This window comes from Megalops cyprinoides, chromosome 20 (genome assembly GCF_013368585.1).
Source record: "Megalops cyprinoides isolate fMegCyp1 chromosome 20, fMegCyp1.pri, whole genome shotgun sequence".
NCBI lineage: Eukaryota > Metazoa > Chordata > Actinopteri > Elopiformes > Megalopidae > Megalops > Megalops cyprinoides.
The window spans coordinates 26,840,280-26,864,813 of NC_050602.1; the positions used below are offsets into that span (position 1 = coordinate 26,840,280).

Consider the following 24,534-nt stretch of genomic DNA (forward strand, 5'->3'; position numbering starts at 1 on the left):
AAAATGTCAGCAGGAAACCCGGGGTATTTATACATGAAAACAACAGAATTCTGGTGTTATACGCGTCTATCAGGATATAGACTAAACGAACGAACTGATTTTCCAATTAGGCTACTTCATGCTAATTATACCTACTCCCTGATCTGAAATTAACCGAAGGTAGATTTAATAAAAGTATAGCGTTTGTTTGAAGGCTCCCGATGCGAGTCACTGTAAGTGCACTTCGTGTGGACGTGTTCCTCAGTGTTGCTGTGGTGTATTTATCTATCAGTCGGTCCCCTGCTGCGTCTCTGATGGGTTATCTCTGCGATCCAGACCCCGAGCGCGCCGGCTGCTGATGCGCAGTGACGTCACCGCGAGGGACCGTCTTTTGTTACGTGGTGACGTCACAGCGTTGTTTACCGAGCGTTATGGCGGTTGGAGCAACTCTCAGAACCGATCCGAAACGAAGAAGGGAAAGGAGCCCGAGACGTCCGTTGCTAACCGCTGCTTCGTTAACGGCACAGCTAACATAATTGAGTCACTCGGACCCAGGGAGGGGGGGTCAGTCGGCGTGTGTGTGCGGTGAATGCCGTCCCCTCTCCGGGCAGTAATATGCGGGACGGCGGATCTTCGCAGCGCAGCGATCGTCGGGACCAGGCAGAAGACAGTGCGGACTCTCACCCGCAAAGCTAACGTTAGCCGGCTGGCTAGCAGAGCGCCGTGCCTGCGGCTACACCGCGCCTGCGGGCTTAGCTACAGCAGCCACAAGGTGACAAAGAGTCAAGACGAAACGAACTGGCTGAAATTTAGGAGGAGGGGAGGCTGCTGAGGATGAAATTTACGGAGCACCTTTCGGCTCACATCACTCCGGAGTGGAGGAAACAGTACATTCAGTATGAGGTAAATTACACGGTTTACAGTGAAAGTTAATGGGGAACCAGCAGCAGCGCAGCGGCCGATGCGCACAGGGAACCTGGCTAGAAAGATAACTGCCAAAATTTTAAATAGTTCGATAGTTATCACTCGTAGTTAGCTATTCAGTTTAATGTGAAGACCGCCAGATAGGAGGGCTGAATAGCTGGTTACGAGTAATAGTGTTACAGGACAGCCGAAGGAGGTGATGGAGTGTAGCTAGCTGTCTTGCTAGCTGTGATGCGCCTGGCTAGCTAGCTAAGTAACCCTGCTACCTGCAGTACAGTAGCTGATCTAGGTAACTGGCTAGCTCTCTCCAGGGCACTGGGATGTGCCAGGTCTTGCTGCTGCTTAATTTCTCAGGTTTACAGTAAACGCGATCTCAGAACAGTCGCCAGCGGTGACTTTGCCAGCTGGCCAGTTTCACGGTCAATAGTTTAATTAGCTAGCTGTTAGCCAACAGTATTTTCAATGTAGGGAGTTGAGAACCAGCAGTAGAAGAAGGACCAGCGATATTTTTCTTCATGATCAGTTATCTGCACTTCATTTCTGAACCAAGACATTATTAAATATTGTATCATTTACCAATAACACTGCGGCACCAACGCGCTTTGCTTTGCCCTGAAGTCCTTCTCGGGGAGATCACGGTGTGCCGAGAGGACAGGCAGCGGAAGGGACCAGCTAATGTCAGCTAGCTTGATTGTTAAAGCTTGTCGGAAGATAAGTGTTTTTGTCCATCGTAGTGACGGTGGATGATATTTTGCCCAAATATCAATATCATATTGATAGCCATTATGTACACAACTGCAGGAGGATATTAGCCTCCTCTGTTAATTTTTCGATATTAATCATAATGTTACTATTTTTACTTTGTGAACGTACGCTTTTAGTGTGCCTATACCGTTGGCCATTGTTCAGGGTGCAGGCATGATATTAGCATCCCCGTTGTTTAAAAGAGACGGGCTTCTCTGAAATGAGTAGTATGAGTAGTAATTATGATGGCAAACATTTTTTGTATCTTTAATTATCATTTTTCATTATGATGAACCTAAATTAATGTTTTTCGTCTGCTTTCTTCGAGGGAACAGCTCCAAATATCCCTTTTGTTGATTAAGAGCAGGTCAGAACAGGTTGAATGAATCATTGCAATGACAAGATGCAACCTGAAAAAATGTTGTAAGCCTAACGGAGACTTTAAAACAAATTTTATAAGTGATTAATTTTTGGTTAATACAACGATAGTGTTTTTTTACCCTGAACCTGACAACAATCTAAGGTCAGTTTACCTGTCTTTATTAATAAAGCCCAATCTGTTTGCAGATACTGATCCAATACCAGGCTAACGACAATGGGAAGAATCTGTCCACTTCCTGTACATACACTTTCCAGCTTACCATGCAATGCCTACCAGACCCAGCCTACTGTGCTTTTCCTCCTGCAGTAGGAAGCAGGAAGGACTTCAAAACCTACCTCACCATATCATATAATAGCTCACCCAGCAGTGCAAATAAAGTATAAATGGTGCATTTCAATGATATGACTAGATATTATGTTGTACTTTAACATTCTAGTTGTTGTCCATTGTACTTCGAGAATGTAGTTTACAGCAAAATGTAATTTACATTACAATCTGTCATCCTTAACTAGAGTGGGTTCTAATGGCTCTATGCCCAAACATTTCCCTTCTATTCAGGCTAGAAAACGAGGCTGTTTAATTGAAACACATAACTGTAGGACTGAATCGTCTTTCCAAGGTTTATTGGCCTTACAGTTTAATACAGTTTTAATATTAGGCCAGACTCTCCTTTGATTGCAGCAACAGAACAGGGTGAGGCTGTTCCCCTACGAAATGAATGTGTGTGTGGTTGAGCATACAGCGTGCATGCCTGCATGTCTGTGTGTGCAGACTTGCAGAAAATCAATGCTATGATAACAGTTAGTCAAACGGGGTCTTATGAATCTGACATGTTTTAAAAGGTGTTGTAGTCTTGTAGAGCAGTCAGACGCAGACTGCAGTCTCTCTGGCAGAAAATGAAGAGCTATAGGAATATAAAGGGCCGTGCTTGTTGGAGTCTGTATGTGATTGTGCTCAGGGCTGCACAGGGTCCCCATGGTACTGGGGCTCAGAAGTGACAGAGCTTCAGAAGGGCTGCTTTTCCTGGCTGTGTTCCAGGTTGTCTCTTACACCCTCATCCTCACACTGGCCTCGCACAGGACCGTTTCAGCCATCATACTGAGACTGTCCCAGTTCTGTAAGAGGTGAGAGGGTTTGTTCCCCCCAAACTGCCCCCTCTGGATGAGTCTGCAAAAGTGCTGGCCTTGCAGCAAGGGGGTGAACCTGATGACCCATGACTCTTTGAGCTATGGGCGGAGACGACTAAACCCACTGATGTGTGGTCAGTGGCTTAACTGTAGAGACATCCAGAATGAAAACAGGAGACTCTCATCCACGTAATGTGTAAAAACGGGGCCTGGGCTTTGTGAATAGTTTTGATAATGTGCCTGCTTAAGAAAAGACAAGTTTAGGGCATGTACAATTACCTGGTTTCAGCTAGTAAGTTGGTTTCATCACACCTGTGCTGCCCGAGTGTTTACCATGGCTCAGGCCTCGGCTGGCTCCTCTCAGCTCACCTTCCATTGTGTTTTAAACCAAAGCTGCAGCACACTGACGGTCAGGCTATCATTTGCTGATTCAGTGGACAAAACCTTTATTTAGACACAGATTTGGAGGAAGAGCAAGGGTATGTGCTTTCATTGGACTGGGTTTTGTCATTGACTCTGTCGGTAAACCACAACTTAAGTGAAAAAAAGAAGCTGCAATCTGTTGTTTTGCAACAGAGCTCTGAAGTCGCTGATGCAAGGGGATTTAAGAAAGCCGGAAGTGCTGTTGACTGGAGTGCACTATCACATGTGACTGAATTAGAAGAACTTATGATATTAAAATATCAGGTTGACTTGGTTGACCGTGATCATGAGTAGGACCCCAAAGCTGAGTCATGGCGGATTGTTTGACTCACAGAGTGAGTCCTTTGCGTGAGTGTCATGAAGATGACTTTGTCCATCTGTAAAAGCGTAAGCGTCACAAAGCAAGTTGAAATGAGAAGTGGTGCTACAGAAAATGCATACTCTTGGTTACTTTACATGCACTAGACAAAGCAGAAACCTTCAGGACCTCGTGCTGTACAGCGTGACACAGCCCGGTCTGAGCCGAGTCCATGACTGCAGTGGAAGGGGGAGTTTTCTCCACCCCGGCCAGGAATCGGGAGCCACATTCTGTGTGTGAGAGCAGTGAGGTGCAGGCACTGTGAGGAGCGTTTTAGTCACATGTCCCTCACATATTGGGTAGAAGCTGCTGAGTGAAGTTTTGGCAGATCATAGGCTGCACGGTGTGGGCAGTATCTCAGAGCACAGGTATCTGCAGGCATGGGGCCGTGTTGCCGGGTGAGCGGGTGGCCGGGTGGCTGTGTGCTGCTGTAAGGGGGCTCATACTGTCTACACAGCGGGGTGACGCACAGGTAATCGCAGTGCACTCAGCGGCTGAGCTGGATATGAATCCTCCTGTAATGGATGCAAAGAAGAGTGGCGGTCACTGCCCGCCCCTGCAGGCGGTTTATTGGTGGAGGGAATGTTTCTCTGAGTTTCACTGAGTGCTGCTATGTGTCAGCAGTGCTTTAAGAACTCAGTGTTAGCAGGAGGGAAAAATCCAGATCTCCTACACCGCCCCTCACTCACTGACTAATCAGCTGCTAACATGCACCATAGACGCAGTGTTACTGCAGCTCCTGTGGGTGTTTGCAGAGTGGTGAGAGCTGTGTGGAAAAGCAGGAGCTGGACTTCCCCAGCATGGAATGGGCTCAGTTTACTCCTCCTGTGCATGTCAGGGTCTGCGGGCGTTTGAATGCCCCCTTCCTGGAGATTATTGCAGTTCAGCAGCTCAGAGTTAGGACAGCAGCAGTGGGCTGCATGGTGTAAGCATGGAGTGTGATCATTAGCCAGCTGCTCTATTCCAGCTGTCATTCTGGGCTCCGCTGAAGAACCCTCCCTCTGAGTGACCGCACCCAGTGCCTTTGAAGGGCAGCGTGGTGATGTATGGCAGGTTTTGGGGTGTGTATTTTAGGCCTGCGCTGGGGTGAAAGGCCTGAGGAACAGAGGGGGCCACTGGCGCTGGTGTGCTTGCCTGGGTGGGACAGTTACAGTCATCTGTGTGGTTTTCCTCCCGTGTGTAGCAGCCATCAAATGTTTGGATTGTACAGACTAACGTTCAGCAATAGCTTTTGTGGATGGCATTGATGTGGGGCTCATATTTAAGTATCAGTCTCAGTGTGTTGGGGTGTTGGGCCTCCAGCCGAGCAGACACGGTGAGCGAGGTCAGGAGAGGGAACGCGGTGTTTCTGTTCACAGGGCGGATCTCGTGTTTACGGCGGAGAGTCCCTGCTTCACCCATGAGTCCTGCCGGCAGAGACGCTACGAAACGGGTGAAGAAAAAAGGGAAAGCGTGATTTTGGAGCAGCTGCTCTTCCCCAAGCGCTTGTTTTGGAAACACAGTGCTGAGTGTGGGAACGAGGGCGAGCCCCTGAGAATAAGCGCACCTGCATGAGCCGTGCTCCCCCATCCCGCAGCCCCCCTCCCGAGCCGCGTTATCCCGCCGTGCTTCACCGCTCTGCGTGTCCTCTCTGCACGCTCCCTCTCTGCGTCTGGCTGCAGTCAGACGGGACGTGTGGGGTGAAGCCGCTGGACCGTGCACTGTGCAGCGCCCGTGACTCCTCTCTCCCATGACCGAGGGGCCGGGGGCTGGCCCCGCAGCAGTGTAAAATCACAGCCCTTACTGCGGGCCACCGGGAGGAGAGGCAGGCGGTCTGCAGCGGGGGCTGGAGTGTCCTTCCCCTTATTGCTGCATCTGCTCTCTGAAGGCAGCTGTGTTTACTTTAAGGAGTTTTACTCCATGTCTTGTGCATCTTAAAATACTTAATTAGATGTTGCCATGTGAGTAATTGTTACTCTGAGTGGCATAGTGACCTCCCTGCTGGTGCTCGTAAGAGCATTCTGAATTGGAAGTGTTCCTGCTTGTGACGCATCCAACAGCTGAATGAATCTATTGATCTGAAGAAGTGCTTAACAGGCAAACACACTGAAACACCTAGACATGTGTAAATGCATAGGCTAGACGCACACACACACAGAGCAGAATAATGTGGGGAGACTGGCTGGGGTTAGGGTTAGGGTTTCCTGTGTGGGGGCTCTCGCTCTTCTGACTCTGTTCACCTGTCCCCACATTGGTAATGAAAGGATAGAGGAAGGTTGCATCCTATCATAATTATTCCCACAGAAGCTATCTTTGCAAGAATTATCCACTTCCCACAGAATATAAAACCATGTTGTGTTATGATAAATTAGGGATTTCTGTGAGTTATAATGTAAAATATTGCAGCCATATGATGAAACAGGCCTAAAGACTCTGCTGACAAGCCTCAGGTCTCAGGGCCTACCTGCTGGAGTCTTTATTTTAAACGATACTTGTGTAACTGAGTGAGGTCATTGTGAGGGATGTACGGGAAGGTTGTTGCACGGCGGTGTGAAGGTCAGCAGGGCTTCAGGTGAACGCGCTGCACTGTTCCCATCGCTGCTGTCTGCCTCTTACAGAGCAATCTCTCTCTCTCTCTCTCTCTCTCTCTCTCTCTCTCTGTCTCCCTCTCTCTCTCTCTCTCTGTCTCTCTCTCTCTCTCTCTCTCTCTCTCTCTCTCTCACTCTCTCTCTCTCACTCTATCTCTCTCTCTCTCTCTCTCTCTCTCTCTCCCTCCCTCTCCCTCTCTCTCTCTCTCTCTCTCTCTCTCTCTCTCTCTCTCTCTCTCTCTCTCTCTCTCTCTCTCTCTCTCTCTCTGCCAGATGCTTTCTGTTTTACTTTGTTTTTCTAATTTGTCTTTTTTCCCCGACCTTCCTGCCTGATTGCTGCAGGGCTGCTTTGATTATAAATGTTGGATTAAAATATGAATTATTCAGCAACTCTAAATTAATTTGCATAGAAAAGGAACATGTTAGAAGGCAAATGTTCCCTTTCCTCTCAAGCGTCTTGGTGCTGCACTGCAGTTTTAGTGACTTAGGTGTTCTGTATGTTGTGTCATACAGACTATTGCTGGGCCAGCAAAGCTCTTCCTGAAATTACAGTTCGGGGAACATGTTTGGTAAGACACACCAAGCACATGCCAAGTGGGCGGGCCCTGCAGGGCGGAGCCAGTATGCTCTGTCCGTGGGAAAATGACACGACTTCACCCCTTTGACATATCCAGAAACGCACCCCAGGGGGTCTTTAAATGAGATCAGGGAGCCCCCTGAGATGTTTGTCATGGAGAAGATGATGATGTCTCTGTCTGTCCAGTGAAAGTGTGCAAACTCTGTATGTCTCTCTCCGCTGCAGGCGTTTAAGGAGATGCTGTACGCTGCTCAGGACCAGGCTCCATCCACAGAAGGTGAGACTGATCTCCTGCTCGCATATCAACAACCACACTGCTGCCATTTACTGTCATCTGCCGCCGGAAAACCCAGGCCTGGAAATGGTCAGGGCCATCCCTCATTCACTGAGCATCTGACTGGGTCTGCTGCTTTAACATTGTACCACTCGAAACACCAGGAGAGAAAGTGCCAGCAGAGTGGTCACAGCCACTATGAGATCCCTTTTACAGGAGTAGGATGGTGAAGTTTGCAGGAGCAGCTGGCAGTGGTGGCTGGGGGGACGGTTTGGTATTCACCCAAAGGGGTCATTCATGTGGTCATTACTGTGTCTTGCTGGGTGTCCCATTCTCTGGTCTCGTCCTGGTGGAGTGCTGCAATCCAGAGGCCAGGTGCAGGACTCTGCAGTCAGCAGGAGTACTCAGGCCTGCACACATACCCAGGGGTCAGCCGACCCAGCGGAAGTGCTCATCACACAGACAGCCAGTGGTGTGATGTGCATCAGTGTGGTTTAGAGTGGCCTGCAAGGCGAGGTCGGTGCCGATCCCAGCTGAGCGTACTGATCTGCGGTGTTCAAGCTCCCGATGGAGATGTGGGTGGCAGGAGAAGCACACTGCAGATCCAGAGACTGCACACCGTGGGTGTGTCACACACAGCAGGTCTTAATCATTCACTGGGAGTTTGTTTTCTACAGAAAGTTTTCATGTTTTTCTGCCCTGACTGTTTGTGTCTTGGAAGGGTGGGAAAAGTCCACCTGCAGCCGAGTTTGCCTTTAGGTGGGGTGTTTCTCAGCTGTATCCCAAAAAGCCACTGTTTGGGGTCTTTTCAAAAATTATGGTAGAAGAATTTGCCAAAAACATCTTAATTGTCCTTGATTCAGTCTTCCATTTTAAAGTCGGCATGTAATGGCTCACAGGGAGAAATCCCATTAATCATGCCTGCTCTGATTACACACAACAGCCCCCCCCCCGCTGCCTCTCCCATGATGCTTAACCGCACATGAAGGCCTTTTGTTTCCCCACCTCAGCTTTCATTAAAAGAGAATTTAGTGTGAAGCTGGGAGCTGGAGCAGGAAGCACCTGCTGGCTCTGCAGGCCCCGAAAGGCTCTCTGGGAAAATTCAGTTAGATTAAAATACATAAATCCAGTGATTAGGAGAGATTTAGAAACAATAACGGCTGATAAATGGAGCATTTTTGAGTACTTGGTGTGTCCCTGGAAAGGCTCCTGTGTTTGGTTCCAAACAGCCGGCCGGCGTGTGTCAGCCCATCGGCCGCTTTCTCAGGCGGGGGCGTGAAATATGCAAATGAGCAAACACAGCCGGGCATCATATTGCATCGCAATACAAATGGTCATAAACGCCCTTCTGGCATTTTGAAGGCGTGTACTGCATGTGCACAGCGTCCGCGCGCACACACACACACACACACACACACACACACGTTCTGCAGCCGAGTGACAGGTGGTACTCATATCTGCAGTGGGTTTGCTGAGATGATGATAAGGTGAAAATTGATAAATCGCAAGAGAGAACTGGAATTCCTGTACCACTCTGAGATGGTTGCCATTTCAGTGTTTCCTTGAGTTTAGAATCAGGAATAGAATCAGTCTTTGTTGGCCAGGGATGGTTTTACACACACACACACACACACACATATATATATATATATATATATAATATATTTTTTCTTCCAGCAATAGGTATTGAGGCGGTGTATGTGTAATGTGTGCAGTGATTTGTATGTGTGTCTGAGGGAACCATGGGTCCTGAATGCTCCCTGCTTTTCATCTCTTGCATTATAAAAAGGGCAAAGTTTGCCCGCTGTTGGGGGGGGGGGGGGGTGTACAGAACCGTTTGTGTGTTTCACACTAAAATTGAAATTCTCTATCGCTGAGGGAATTTTCATAATTTACAAGAGAAGGTGTTTTTTGGCCTGTACGAGCAGGCGCTGTGCGTCTGCATGGAATTGCTTCAGACGTGAGGTCATTCTGCCGTCGCTCTGTGGCCACTCCCAGGCCCCGCCCACTCAGCCGTCAGGCATCGTTGCTCAACCAGTGAGATTCTGCACCTCGCTTCCTTTAAAATATCCAGCTGTATTAAAGCTGGAGAAGAGCATCTGTTAAGCAAATGAGCAGGGGTTGTGTAACATTAGGGGTGAAAGGTCAAGGCCTTTTTTCGAAAAGAAAACACTGCTGGCTCAGCAGGCCTTTCTAATGGAATTTATGTATCTCTCACCTTTGACCTCTGACCTTTGAGCTTTTATTAGTTTCTTGGACAGAGGAAGGGGAAGTAACTGGAGCAAGGCTTGTCTCTTTGTTTTGGATGACAGAGGTGGTGCAGGTTACTCTCAGTCACACTGAATTCAGTCTTGCTTAATCAATGTTTTATTGAAGTGTGGTCTTTGAGAAAGAGGGTTTTAATGGACAGTTTCCCCTAGAGTCTGTTGGTCTGTCTTACAGCAGTGTATTTCATCAGCAGTTATCCCAAAATGAGAACAGTGAAAAACTTTAAATATTAAAGAAGTGTACGGTATGTGTGGGTCAGGCTATGTCAGGTGCATGGGTTGCTATGTTGCCCGACTCAAATTTTTCCAGATAAATTCACCTGGGGAGATTTGGACGTGCTGAGTTCACGTCAGTTTTTTCTTTACGCCTAACCAGGCAAAAGGCAAGCAGGCCCATGAAGCAATGCACCATAAAGCAAGTGTCATGTTTCTTCAGTGAATCCTTGGTATTAGAACGTGTTAGTGTAAAAAGTCCAGGCGTGTATGTGCTGTGGCAGTAACAGGGAGCTGAGGGCGAAGGAAGTCACGTTTTACTCATTCAAGGTTTTCATAATCCTGTGATTTTCCCCCACAGATTAAATGATCGATGCTGGGAATGGTCTCACAGAGGGGAGGGGTGTTAGCTTGCTGCTGTAGATGCCATCTGTTGAGACATTTCCAGACCTTCTCATTTTCTCAAGATCTGTGAAATCATTGATATATTTATCCCCCGTTCTGTACAGGTGCAGATTGTCCAGTCAGATTATTTTCAGGATTAACAAAACTGGTTTTGAAGCAGAGTGTCATGGACTCTTGGCCAAGAATATTAGCTGCTGTAATGTGTTCATGGTTTGGAAGTGGATGATAGTCATAACTGTGGCCCTCATTTACAGACATTGGAAAGGAATTAAGCAGCATGTGGCTGTGTGTTACTGGAATGGGGAAGTGGAGGGCGGTGTTTTATGGTATTGCCATATGATGGTACCAGCTGCAGTGTGTAGCGCTGTGAACAGATGGATTGCTGTCCTTCACAGTCCTCCTGTTACAAATCCCACCAGGCTGGCTGCTTATTGGCTGGCCTTATTCTCTGGGGGGAGGAGTCTCCCACTGATATACTTTTCATTGATATTATAATAGGCACGGTCACCAAGGAGACAGTAGCTGCCAGTGATTACTGCCTGCGTGATTTGGTTCAAAGCCGTGTTCCCAGCAGACAAAGGGTTTGGCTGAGGGGTATTGAAATCAGATGAATGAATAATCATTGCCTATCCGTTTGCAAGACAGTCCTTTATATCCACATGATCAGGTTGCACCAGGGCAGTCTCGCTGCCCAAATCCTGGACGCTTTGTAGAAGCCATTGGTCATCTGGCTGTGCATATTTCATGCCATGTACAGCCTGATTAATGTATTCATTGTGAATATTCCTGCTCATAACCCACGTGGGGCCAACTTCACTTAGGTTTCCTGGTTGAATCCCCATTCCTCTCACTGCCTGTGCTGCCTGTGCCGTAGGCCTGCTTCATGATCCATTCTCCCATTATGGCTGTTTTACAACGTTTTACTTTGCAGTTCATTTTCTGGTGATGGTACCGTAGATCGATTGGCCAGTTGGTACAGCATAGTTTGAAAGCAGAAAGGCCTAATTGGTGAAACGGAGACAGTTTGTCTCACTGGTGTCGGCTCTCGGTTGGTGTGTGCCGGTGACACCGTGGGTTTGGAACCCTGGCCACAGTGCACAGACTGAGCACCTTGCAGACTGAGCCACCTGGGACCCCCCTGCTTGCTTTTTCCAGCCACATAAAGCAGCTCCTCCAGTAGCAGTGAGTGGAGATACTGTCTCCTGTAATCCACTGCGGAGCTCTGACCACGTGCTGAGGGGGTAACTAAAGTTTAATGATCAGTCAGCCACATGCGGAGCTACTGATGTATTGTACAGCCTGTGTTTATATTCAGCACTAAAAACAGTGTTTTCCCCTAAATATTAGTCTAGATGAGCTTAGGAAGGAAGGAAAGAGCAGCCCATATTTGTGCAGCAAAGTGAGCATTTCCTCAGTGCAGTGAGTATGTGGCATCCTCAGCACAGAAGTAGCAGGCCTCTATCATTCTCCCTGCTGACGCTTCTTCACGTCCCTTCTCTCCAGTCTGAACAGGCTCAAATGCTACCTGCGAAGCAGCTGAATTAGCAGATCTGAGATGGATAATAATCACTGCTAAACGTCTGCCTCCTCCTCCCGCTGTATAACCTGCTTCACCTCAGATGATATGATTCACACTGTCTGTGGCTCCAGAGTTAAGCCTCCATTCCCTGATGTACAGGTGCTAAGCAGAGATGATTGCTAGGGGAAGGCTAGCTGGCAGAATGCAACAGGAGAGGTAATTAAGCGCAAAAATACACAGTTTGGCACGCTCAAACTGATATGATTCGCTGGGAGCGACTGGCCCACAACCATGGGGTGGGATCCATTCCCGTTCAGTATCAAATTTCATGGATGGCAAGTGCGCCCACCCAGAAATCGGGACCGCCTTTGACAAGCCCTCTGGGGTTTGTCACACCACAGTTTTGGGTTAGCAGCCCATTCCTATCCCTCTCTCTCTCTCTCTCTCTCTCCCTCTCTCTCTTTCTTTCTCTCTGTTAGTGTGGGCTACAGAAGCCAGTCCATCCCCACCCACATCCTGCCCGCTTCCTTCTCAGCTCTCTGTCAGTAAACAGCTTCACCCCCCTCTCCCCTTCCCTCCGCACCTCTTGTGCCTGAGCGGCCCCTGAGCGGGACCGGAGAGCCGTCCCCTGAGCGGCCCCTGAGCGGGCCCGGAGAGCCGTCCCCTGAGCGGGACCAGAGAGCCGTCCCCTGAGCGGGACCAGAGAGCCGTCCCCTGAGCGGGACCAGAGAGCCGTCCCCTGAGCGGGACCAGAGAGCCGTCCCCTGAGCGGGACCAGAGAGCCGTCCCCTGAGTGGCCCCTGAGTGTCCCCTGAGGGGGACCAGAGAGCCGGCCCCTGAGTGGGACCAGAGAGCCGTCCCCTGAGCGGCCCCTGAGCGGGACCAGAGAGCCGTCCCCTGAGCGGGACCAGAGAGCCGGCCCCTGAGCGGGACCAGAGAGCCGTCCCCTGAGTGGCCCCTGAGCGGGACCGGAGAGCCGTCCCCTGAACGGGACCAGAGAGCCCTCCCTTGAGCGGGACTGATGCCTGTTTCTTCTGCTCTGTGGTCTGCCTCTCCGTCCCCACAGCAGTGACACACACAGCCAGCTGCCTGTCAGCAGCTGTTTAATGCCACACAGTCCTGGCTGAGAGGATCAGGATCATATATACAGACAGGATTAACACAGGCAGCTTGCTGGCTCTCCCTCACTGCAGCCCTGAGCCATAGCGTAGACCTCACCGCTGAGGCCCTGTCAGTCCCACCCTCTCTCTCCCCCTCTGTCAGGAGCGGGTTCGAATGTATGTGCCACCAGGCTCACACCTTCCTTCCAGCGCGGTTTTCCCCTCCACATGAATGAGCGGCTTTATCTGGGTAGCATGTGTGAGGAGCAGAGGTTCCTCCTGACAGACAGGACAGGCCACAGTGCGCCCCTCTCTTCCCCCCTGCCAAATCTCACGCCCGCTCCTCGCTGTGTGTACTCGGCTTAGGAAGCCACCCTCCCCCCATGGTTGTTGTTGCTCTCTGATGCTTGATCGAGCCGACTGTAGCAATGTCATGGTGCAGTTCTGATTAAGCTAATTCATCTGTATTGTCTTCCCTTGTGACAGTTAATCGAGCTGCTACTTAATTTTGCTACCTTCATAAGACAAGTGCAGCTAGCCTTTCATTTAGATCATACCTTCAGGCATGTTAAGATTTACACACATTTTATTTTGGACCTGGTATTGATGGTTATTAGTTACCAGTTATTAGTTATGTTATTAGAGTTATTAGCATGCTCATTTGTGAGGTGCTCTGAAGAGTATGTGGAGTCGCGGTCTTTGGTAATGCTGGCAGAGGTAGAGTGTGTGATTCATTGGCCTCTTTCCATACGGATATGAATGAGAAGTCACTGAAGGAGATAAGCCAATCATGGGGTAAGTCATCAGGAGGTAGAGCTGGAAAGTGGAACTCCGAGTCCATAAATGCCCTCAGCTGAAGGAGAAGTCTCACGGCTATTTATGGATGTGCTCCCTCTTCCCCTTCCAGCTATTTCCAGTTTTCCAGCTAATTTACCCTCTGATTAGCTGTCATGTGTGGGTGCTGGCGTGTCCCTGGGGAAGGTGTGAGTGAAGGAGTGGGTGTTGGGGTGTCCCTGGGGAAGGTGTGAGTGAAGGAGTGGGTGTTGGGGTGTCCCTGGGGAAGGTGTGAGTGAAGGAGTGGGTGTTGGGGTGTCCCTGGGGAAGGTGTGAGTGAAGGAGTGGGTGTTGGGGTGTCCCTGGGGAAGGTGTGAGTGAAGGGGTGGGTGCTGGCGTGTCCCTGGGGAAGGTGTGAGTGAAGGAGTGGGTGCTGGGGTGTCTCCGCGGGTGAGATTCAGGCAGCAGCATGTCCATGTGTGTGCTGTGCGTGATTATTATATCATAATTCCATGTTTCCGCTGCTGTGTGACACAGGAGTCTGTGGAGCTGAGCCACACTGGCGATTGGATTCCTGTGGAAAAGTGTGTGTGTGTGTGTGTGTGTGTGTGTGTGTGTGTGTGTGTGTGTGTGAACACACATGCATGCCATGCTCACAGGGATTAGAACAGCGAGTGTTTCATGATTAGGATTCTATTTCTGTGCTTTGGAAGGTGAATAAAACATTACTCATGGAAATTTTAATCTCTCTTCATAAGAGAGATGCTGTAAAAAGAAGTTTCCATGCTGTGTCAGTAGCACGAGTTCTGTAGTGTATTATGACAGATAGGATAATGTTTTTAAAGTTCTTTTCATGCTTCAGTTAAAAAGGGTTTCTCTTCAGACTTCAGTTACATATTATGTTTGGCATTGCTGTAAGTTTGATCGACGCCCCCTAACCTCTTAAGGCTGATTTTTGGTTGAGGAGGCCTAATGATACCGCAGTCTGTGAGGAAGCTCCCTCATCTGAGTATATCCTGCACACAGGCCAGCTGAGGTGTGTGTGCACCTGTGTATGTGTGCACCTGTGTATATTGCCCTCACTGTGATCCTGAGAGACAGGATCCGAGAGTGCTCCCCCTGCTGTCTGAGTCTGGTAGCGCACAAGTGAAGCGATTGACTGGGCCACCTGCAGGAGTGAGGGACTGCATCTGCGCCTCCTCCTTTTACCCTCAGGATTACAGGGACACATTAGAATCATCCACTGTCTGTGAGGCCGAGTGTAGGAGCAGTATCTGCGGATATGTCTGCGTGTAAGAATGAGTGAGTGAAAGGGTGAATGAGCAGGCCTTGGCTGGAGAGGGCAGCTGGAGGCTGTACTGTCTGCAGCAGTTACAGCACATTTCCTGCCTGTCGTGTGGCTGCAGCAGGAAGAACTCCCTCTGCTTTCTGCAGGGTAATAACCGGAGTGCGTTTTCCTGCTTCACTGCTGGTTTTAAACCTCCTGCAGATTGCATTTAACAACCTTTATGATCCATCCCCTGTCATCTTGGGTTCAGGGGAAGTGATCAGACCCAGCTCTGGCATGCAGTTATTGCAGTTTAAAAACCTCTAATGCGGGTTTATTAAAAGCTGCATGTCACACCTGCTCTGAACGCAGCCCAGCCCATCGTCCCCAGTCTCACACCATGTCAGAAGGGCCCTTTCACACTCCGTCCCAGACTGGGAGGAAAGCAATCTGAACACAGCCAGGTGTGACCTGAGGATTTCAGTTGCTCTTGTTGTTTCCGTAGTGAATCTGCAGATCTGTGAAGTGCAGGTGCTCCCTGTGCTGTGCAGGGACGTCCCTGGAACAGCGTGCTGTCAGGGTGGGAGCGTGAGACAGCTGGAGATGCTTCCATCTGCTTCCCTACCTGTGTGGACGGGCCTCCCGAGCCCAGAGAGCCAGCCTGTGGAGAAATGTAATGCGATGAGCTATCTGCATCTCAGGTGGCAGGAGAGCTGATGGATGAGCTGACAGCACTGCGGACTGCATAGATTAATGGATGAATAAATCCATGCGGGGATTAATGGGCAGATGATGTGGTGACGGGAGCACCCCCGGTGATGAGTGAAACATGGACCCCCTGTCTTTTGCACTACACCTCTCTCTCCACCTTTTTGGCTCACAGTAAATGCAGATTTTTACCCGTGACACTGCAGCGAGGGCTTCTACATTTGCAGGGATTTCTTGCAGATTTCAGGCTGTAGTGGCCACCCGGTGTACAGAGCCAGACATTGCGTTTTTGAAAATAAATTGTGAATATTAGCGCTTTCTGTCTAATAGTGGTCACTTGCTGTGAAATGTTCAGATGGTCTATGTCAGAAATGAGTAAATTGTAACACTCCTTATTCATAAATTGTCACACAGATTCACTTGAGACTGGGTGCCACAGAGTCGGGTGTGTGGTTCTGACTCACAGAGTCTCAGACACTGAGTCATGCGCTGTTTGTGTCCCTGTGGAAACCTTGGCACGGATCTGCTGGTGTCCTGTTAATGTCTGCTGCCGGTCTGAGTGCCACTTGCTCAGAACAGCTACGGTCACATGAAAGAGAAGACCAGCCTGGGATTGTTAGGTGAAAAAACTCTGTCTCTGTGGGACACACTGTGTACAGTGCAGTGCAGTGCTCTGAAGGGACACATGAAACCAGACAAAATGGCTCCAGTACCAAACTCTGAGAAAGTATGACACATTTAATGGCTCCAGTGCCAAACTCTGCCAAAGTGTGACACGTTTCATGGCTCCAGTGCCAAACTCTGCCAAAGTGTGACACATTTAATGGCTCCAGTGCCAAACTCTGCCAAAGTGTGACACGTTTCATGGCTTCAGCTCCTGGTATGCTCCTTTGACTGCCACATGATTTTGCTATATCTGCTGCCAGATGGCTCACAGAAGCTCTGCTTTGCGGGTTCAGCTGTACCCTACCCTTTATCTCTGTTCCCCTCTATCTATTGTCTGTTCATTGGCTGCTTCTCTGTTACGCTGTCGCTGTGGCCTTACCCTGTAGCCGTGCTCTGTTCTGCTTTAGCATTTGGAGAGAGAGAGCACAGCGGGGCATGTGTGAGAGAGAGAGAGCGTTTTCATTTTATCTGTTATTCTATTCGAGGTTTCTTTTATCTCTTTTTAATGTTTCAGAATGAAGTGGACGGTTGCTCTGCTTCTTATAGCGTGTTTGTGTCAGTGTTGCTCCGTTTGTGTGTGGTTTTAGGGCTCTCCTGTCACGACTCCCAGCGTTTAAATCTGGGGGAACTGTCAGAATGAGCTATGAGGTCACTACCGTGGTCACTGTGGTATAATTAGGCACTTATCTGAGTGTCTTGAGTGCAGTCAGACACTCTGTCGTGCAGACCTGGCCCAGCTGCCGGGGTGTCTCTGCAGAGAGGCCACAGTGCTGGGTAGGCCTGGCTTTGTTTGGGTGCGGCGTTGGCTGGGTCTGGTTGTTTAGGTTTGCATGTGTGAGTTCAGAATGTTGTATATGAGCTCTGTAACTGTGATTGATGTTATGTTTGCATGTGTGAGTTCAGAATGTTGTATATGAGCTCTGTAACTGTGATTGATGTTATGTTTGTCACCTGTCACACGCCCTGTGAGCAGGTCACAGGATGCTGCCGGCCAGCAGCACTGGATCATAATCACAGGAGCCGGGAGACACGTCACACTGCCCCCTGTTCCCTAAGCCTGCTGACCCCAGCTCAGAGGTCACACTGCTGACCCCAGCTCAGAGGTCACACTGCCTTCACCTGCTGACCCCAGCTCAGAGGTCACACTGCCTTCACACTGCTGACCCCAGCTCAGAGGTCACACTGCCTTCACACTGCTGACCCCAGCTCAGAGGTCACACTGCTGACCCCAGCTCAGAGGTCACTCTGCCTTCACCTGCTGACCCCAGCTCAGAGGTCACACTGCTGACCCCAGCTCAGAGGTCACACTGCCTTCACCTGCTGACCCCAGCTCAGAGGTCACACTGCCTTCACACTGCTGACCCCAGCTCAGAGGTCACACTGCCTTCACACTGCTGACCCCAGCTCAGAGGTCACACTGCTGACCCCAGCTCAGAGGTCACTCTGCCTTCACCTGCTGACCCCAGCTCAGAGGTCACTCTGCCCCCTGTTCCCTAAACCTGCTGACCCCAGCTCAGAGGTCACACTGCTGACCCCAGCTCAGAGGTCACACTGCTGACCCCAGCTCAGAGGTCACACTGCTGACCCCAGCTCAGAGGTCACTCTGCCCCCTGTTCCCTAAGCCCGCTGACCCCAGTAGAGTTGCTCACAGTGGGGAAAAACCGTGACATCACTTCTGTTCAAAGAATTTGCCTCCAAGCAGAACATTGCTGAGAGCATAACATTACACTGTAACAGTGTGTGCCAGGCGTGAGACAAAATATCACAATTTCAGATTTCGCAAAAATGAGAATCGTTTTTTTCCCCAAAAATATCCTGTCATGGGAATTTTTGTTTCTGTCCATTCTCAGTACTCATTCCCATTACTCAGCAGTGCTGTCACAGGGAGTACTTTATGAAACAATTAGTTGTGATCCATTGTTTCATTGGTCAGTTTGCAGTCCATTTGTGACAGAATTCACCAATGTACTACAGGTAAATGGAATTCTAATGCATTGTTTTAATATTATTTTGCACTGCTAAACGTTAATATTGTAACGGATCCAGGTCTTGGCACTCAAAGTTAAGTTACAGAAGATGGAAACATTTGCCGTGTCTTTCGAGACGTAGTTCTTTTAATATGTCGGCACCTGAAGTGTATTGTGTAGCATTAATATGAAATAAGCAAAGCTGTGTCAAAAGCCAGCTTGTTAGGTTGTTCACTGGCTAGCTAGCAAATGCCGCAGCAGCATTTAGATATTGTCAGAAAAGTATAGTAACAAGCTAGAGATTACTTTGTTTTGTGGTTTCAAGTAATCAATACAATTCTTTAATTCTGGTCTCTCTTAGTTTGTTAGTCATCTAGCATACACTCTTGTCTGGCTGTGTCATTAAGTAGGGTTATGTAGAGTTCAGCCAAGTATGGATCCATTTTACTAAAGCAATATGGCACTCAAACCCATGGTACATGGTACTCTCTGTGAATGTTGAAAATGCTCAGATCATTCAGGAAATCATGGTCTCAGACCCTGTACATCTAGCTGTAAAAAAATGACTGACCACAGCATGACCAGATCAGTGGGATGTGAGATGAGCTCATTTAAAGAAATGAATTAGTGTGCAGACAAATTGATTCACAGGGGAACTCCAAAAATGGAAGAATTGCCTCTTAAAGCCAGACTCCAGTGAAAATCAAACGTTTTGATCCGATACATTTTTTGGGTATGCCCTCTTAAATATATTGGAGGGTTAGCATTCCGTTATTTTTTAATAATGCATGAAAATAGACCTCACAATATTGGTGGGTGTTGATGTGAGACCACAGGAGTGATGTGCCTGGGCACTTTAGAGTCTTATCACAGGCATCTGTTTCAGACAAGACCAAATAAATCAAATCATCTTCAGCGATTCCTTGTCACAATTTCTCTGAATAAAACAAGCTAAAACAGTTAGAGATAAAGATGAATGAAAGGATAGGGCATTTCAGCAGCCTGCCTGTGTCTGATACCCACCCTCTCCCTCACATCCACCCCATTCACCCCCGCTGTGACAGAACCAAACTGTTATGCCCGCTGTACTCTCCACGAGAATGTACAGAGACCTAATATTCTTACAGCATTATGTGACGGTTAATATTTTAAGCCAGAAGCTTTTTAAAAGCTTTTTTTGGTTTACAGTGTACTCATTTTTCAGCAAGAATCCATATATTGCTTTCAAGTGAACACCATTCCAATATTTTAGCCAGCAAAACAGGTGTAAAATTGCACTCGAATGTGACTTTAACCTAAGAATAGTTGGTGTAAGTGATTTCAGATGACAAATCGAAACAAAGCCTGTTAGGCCATCTGCCTGAGTCACTGGCAGACACTCCCTCTCAGGCCCATCACTGTGATGACTGGAGATTCTGCCCTTTCTCCACTGAAGTGCAGAGGATTTTCTTGTCAACTACTGATTCTTTAAAATTAAACACCTGTGAAGTGGCAGTATGTATTCATAAATGTTGTTTCCTGGCAACATACCAAAGTCATCTGGTGTGTCTGATCTTCCTGTTAACACAGAATAGAGGAGGGAAAAGGAGTGAAAGGAGCCCAGAACAATACATTTACATTACATTACATTACATTTACATTACATTACATTTACATTACATTTACATTACATTTACATTTACATTACATTACATTTACATTACATTACATTACATTACATTACATTACATTTACATTACATTACATTTACATTACATTACATTACATTACATTTACATTACATTACATTTACATTACATTACATTACATTACATTACATTACATTACATTTACATTACATTACATTACATTACATTACATTACATTTACATTACATTTACATTACATTACATTTACATTACATTACATTACATTACATTACATTACATTTACATTTACATTTACATTTACAATAAATCCTCTCCATACAACACAATTGCAAAGCTCACTTTCTCACTTGTTTCACTACAAGATGGCATGTGCTGGCAGGGCTGTGGATGTGAGGCTGAGGTGGAGATGTGGGTGCCTGCCTCACACTCAGCGTTCTGTGGGTTATGGAGTTATTGATTTCAGCGTTGTGTCCTGTGGAGTTTGAACCCACACATCCTTCACAGCAGGGTTTCTGCCCTGTTGTGTAATGTGTGTCAGTGACCCCTCAGTGGTGTGCTGGTGTTACAGGACAGCTGTGAGGAGTGTGCTGTGAACGAGGAGTGGGGAGTTGAGAGCGCTCGTCCGTCCGTACCCCCCCCCCCGACCATGGCTGTAGCACAGCACAACTCAGCTCAGTGCCAGACACTCTGCACTGTAGATTGTTCCACTAAATGTGCATAACTGTTTAAGTGTGGTGTGTCTAATAAAAAGCTCAGCTTAGTTTTTGTTCAAAATATGAAACGATAAATAAAACAAACAACCAACAATAGCGTGCCTGTGTCTGTTATCGGCTGTGGGTGTTATTTTAGGGTGCGGCCGGTTCTGAGCGCTGCTCTGGCACCGTCTGTAATCAGAGCCACGTGAAAGAGGTCAGCATTGATTGTGTGGCTGGGCCTCTGATTAGAGCGGTATTGATAGCGCTGCTCTGGGTCATGGTGTGCAGTGTGGCCGTTAGCGCTGGCACACAGCAGGAGGCTTCAGAGCTCTGAGTGCAGCTTTATATTACACTGTAATTAACAGATCCGCTGCGGCTTGTTATGTTTTCCATAGGAGATCACAAATGGAAAAATGGTTACATGGGCCTCGCAAACACACACGCACGCACGTACACGTACGAACACACATACACACGCACATACGAACACACACACACACACACGCACATACACGTACGAATACACACACACACACGCACGTACACGTACGAACACACATACACACGCACATACGAACACACACACACACACATACGAACACACACACACACACACGCACATACACGCACGAACACACATACACACACGCACATACACACACGCACATACACGTACGAACACACACACACACGCACACGCACACATACACACACACACGCACATACACGTACGAACACACACACACACGCACACGCACATACGAACACACACACGCACATACACGTACGGACACACACACACATATGCACGCACATACACACACACATACACACACGCACACACATGCACACACACATATACACACACATACACACACACACACGCATAAACACACACACATATGCACGCACATACACACACACACACACACACACACACACACACACACACACAGTTCATTGGCATGAATGAGCAAGCCCTGCTGTAAAGGAAGTAGGGTTTGCCGTCATGGCTGCACAGCACAGGAGAAAACGGTCCGTATTGACACCTGGATAGAAAGGCTGCTGTCTCAAAGGCAGGCCACTGTCACGTGGGCGACTCACAGAGGATTCACCTCTAACAGCTGAGGGTCTTTCCCAAACCAAACCCCTGATTACAGAACGCCTGCAGTTGTGTGTGTACTGTCCTGCAGTCAGAGCAGCTGAGAATGCAGAGGCCCAGGGTCCCGGGTCCACAGGAAGGACACAGCAGGGTCTGGCTCAATACGGCAGAGAGTACGGCCTCTCTAAACACCACAGTGACAACTCCATACTCTTACTACCAGCTCGTTGTGGTCTTTTCCCTTGCTCTCATTAAAAATCAGATCTGTGGTGGATGCTTGGAGTTACGTGTGACACAGTCTCTCCTCTCAGTCTCTGAGTAAGGCTGGTGCCTTCTTCTGATTCTCACCTACATGCTGCCCTTAATTCCCTCCCTGTGTCTGTAACTGCCTCTGATGCCCTCGCTGTATTTCTCACTCTCACAGACGGTCCCCGTCCGTCTCCCTCAGCAAACCCTTTCAGTTTGAGGACAGCAGTGAGGCTCTGTCGCTTTGGCGGCTCACCATGTCTCTGCCTCGTGTTCTCTCTGCCCTCTCTCTCTCTCACTCACTTTCTCTCCCTGTGTCTCTCAGTCTCCGCCTGTGCGTTTGGTGAGCAGTACAAGGGCAGCTGTTGTCTGGAGTGATGAACGGTGAAGCAGAGAAAGAAATGAGGGATAGAGAGGGATGCAGAGAGACAGAGATGGAGAGAGACACAGAGGAACAGGGAGATGCAGAGAGAGTAAGGAAACAAGGTGGAGTTTTCAATGAGCCACTGAATGAGCCTGGGAGCCAATCAGCACAGAGCTGGCTGATTGAGACAGACCCCACTGGGGATATAATTATGTCAGGATTAGAAACTCTGCTGTGATTAAAATCAGTCTGTCGGTGGGTGATGAAGAGAACACAAATACTGTTATCTGAGTCTTCCCTCCGAGCTGCTGAAATGTGGCGTGCACATTATACTGAGCATTCATACCCTGCTGCAGCTGCAAGGGTAACACTTCCACCAGGGATGGAAGTGGGCTGTTGTGGAGGGGGTTTTCCTGTCATAGGGAAGAACTGGCCAGGATGCATCCCAGTGGAGTTGGGTTTGCTTTGGAAATATGAACATGCTCGTGCCACCCCTCTTCAACACAGAGAAAACACCAGCAGACTGGCATTCAGAGCCAAACGGAGCTGTCCAGGGTTCTGAATCTCTGTGTCTGCACTGACCCAGGGTCAGTCTTCAGCTGTCCGTGGTGCTGGAGGCTGCCAGACCCGCTCCATCAGCACAGTCCCACTCAGCACATGATGGAGGGCACGCCTGGGACCGCCACGCTGACGCAGGCGGCCTAATAACCGGCCTCATTACGAGGGGATTCGGCTGTGCTTACTGCGCTAGCTGGGTATGCAGAATCCACACAGCTGTGCATTTTAAAAAGCCACAAAGGATACACACACAGAGCATACACACTCACACACATGCAAGCGCGCGCGCACACACACACACACACACACACCCCACCACACCCCCCCCCACCCACCTACTAAGCTCCTATGCTAAATTAATAAAGCCTAGGGGGGGCATCTGTAGTGTGCATTTTGTTAAATTTAATATTGTGGGTTTTTTTTGCAGTGCTTTGTGGCTTACCCAGCACACTGGCCCTCTGCAGTCATCCCCCTCTTTCTCTCAGTCTCTCTACTCTCTTCTTCCTCTCTCTTCCTTTCTGTCTCTTATTTACTCTTTCCCCCTCTCTGTCTTCCTTTTTCTCTGTCTTCCTTTCTGTCTCTCTCACCCCCCAGCACCATCTTCATGGTCGTTTTTCCCCAGCATTTCCCAGAGGGATTTGGCTAGTTACAGAGTATGAGTCATGGCAGTGTAAGGATCACCACAGGTTGGGATGTACATGGATACAGAGCTGTGAGAAATAATCACTTGGTTGTGAGTGTGGGGGAATTCTGGGCTGCTGGAGGACCTCAGGGGTGGGGCCCCTCCCCAGGGACTGTGAGGCAGGTGGCAGTGCACACAGCTTAGAGTGACTAATGAGTTCTCCTCCACAAGCAGATGGCCCATTCCCTCCTCTCCTCCCCGGGGTAAGCTTCTGGCTGGACCCTTTTAACATAGGGTTTGTATACACCACTGCAACAGTGTCCACTGGGGCTTCAGTACAGGGGAATCTCCAGTCTGAATCCTTCTGCCTCATGTACAGTATGTCCAGCAGTTATACTGTACTGCTGGTCAATTCATGTGAGGCTGACCTGTCTCTCTCTCTCTCTCTCTCTCTCCCCCTTCATCGCTCTCCAGTTACGGATGAAGACACAGTCAAGCGATATTACGCCAAGTTTGAGGAGAAGTTCTTCCAGTCATGCGAGAAGGAACTTGCCAAAATCAACACATTCTATTCAGGTAAGTGTGTTCTAATAATTCACACTGGGTGCATATGTGTACAGGCAGTGAGTACACAGTGTTACTGTACTGTACCGTAGTACATCCAGTTCCCTCTGTTACCAGCACAACAGAAGGTTATGTAAAGGCATTTTAATGCTGAAAAAACAGACCACATGGAGTTGGTCATAAAAAAACTTGAATAAGAGACGGTTATTTTCTCACATTGTGAAAGGACACATTAAGTGCAGAAAGTCATCTTTTGCCCACATTTGATGAGTGGAGCTTATGGTACCCATGTTTTTTTAAGGTTCTTTCTAAAATAAATAAATAAAAAGAGTACAAAGTCAAACCCTCCTGTGAGTGAATTTCTTTCCTCTAGCGTTTTTATTGTCTTGTATCTGTTGAAGGTGGCTCTAGGCTCAGGCCTTGTGCTGCAGACTCTACCTTCACCAAAGCCCACCTCACATCTGTGCTTCTCACAGCACTGAATCACCTCTTT

General features: G+C 48.4%; 1 protein-coding gene across 1 annotated transcript in view; it reads left to right on the forward strand.

Annotated features, from left to right (window-relative positions):
* Window positions 1-408: 408 nt before the first annotated feature.
* Window positions 409-24,534, forward strand: part of LOC118795792 (xenotropic and polytropic retrovirus receptor 1 homolog) — a 34,510-nt gene continuing 10,384 nt past the window's right edge. The window contains exons 1-3 of the mRNA XM_036554524.1: window positions 409-882; window positions 7,307-7,358; window positions 23,952-24,053. Coding sequence (XP_036410417.1) covers window positions 814-882; window positions 7,307-7,358; window positions 23,952-24,053 — 223 coding nt within the window. The 5' untranslated portion in view covers window positions 409-813. The remainder of the gene's footprint in view (window positions 883-7,306; window positions 7,359-23,951; window positions 24,054-24,534) is intronic.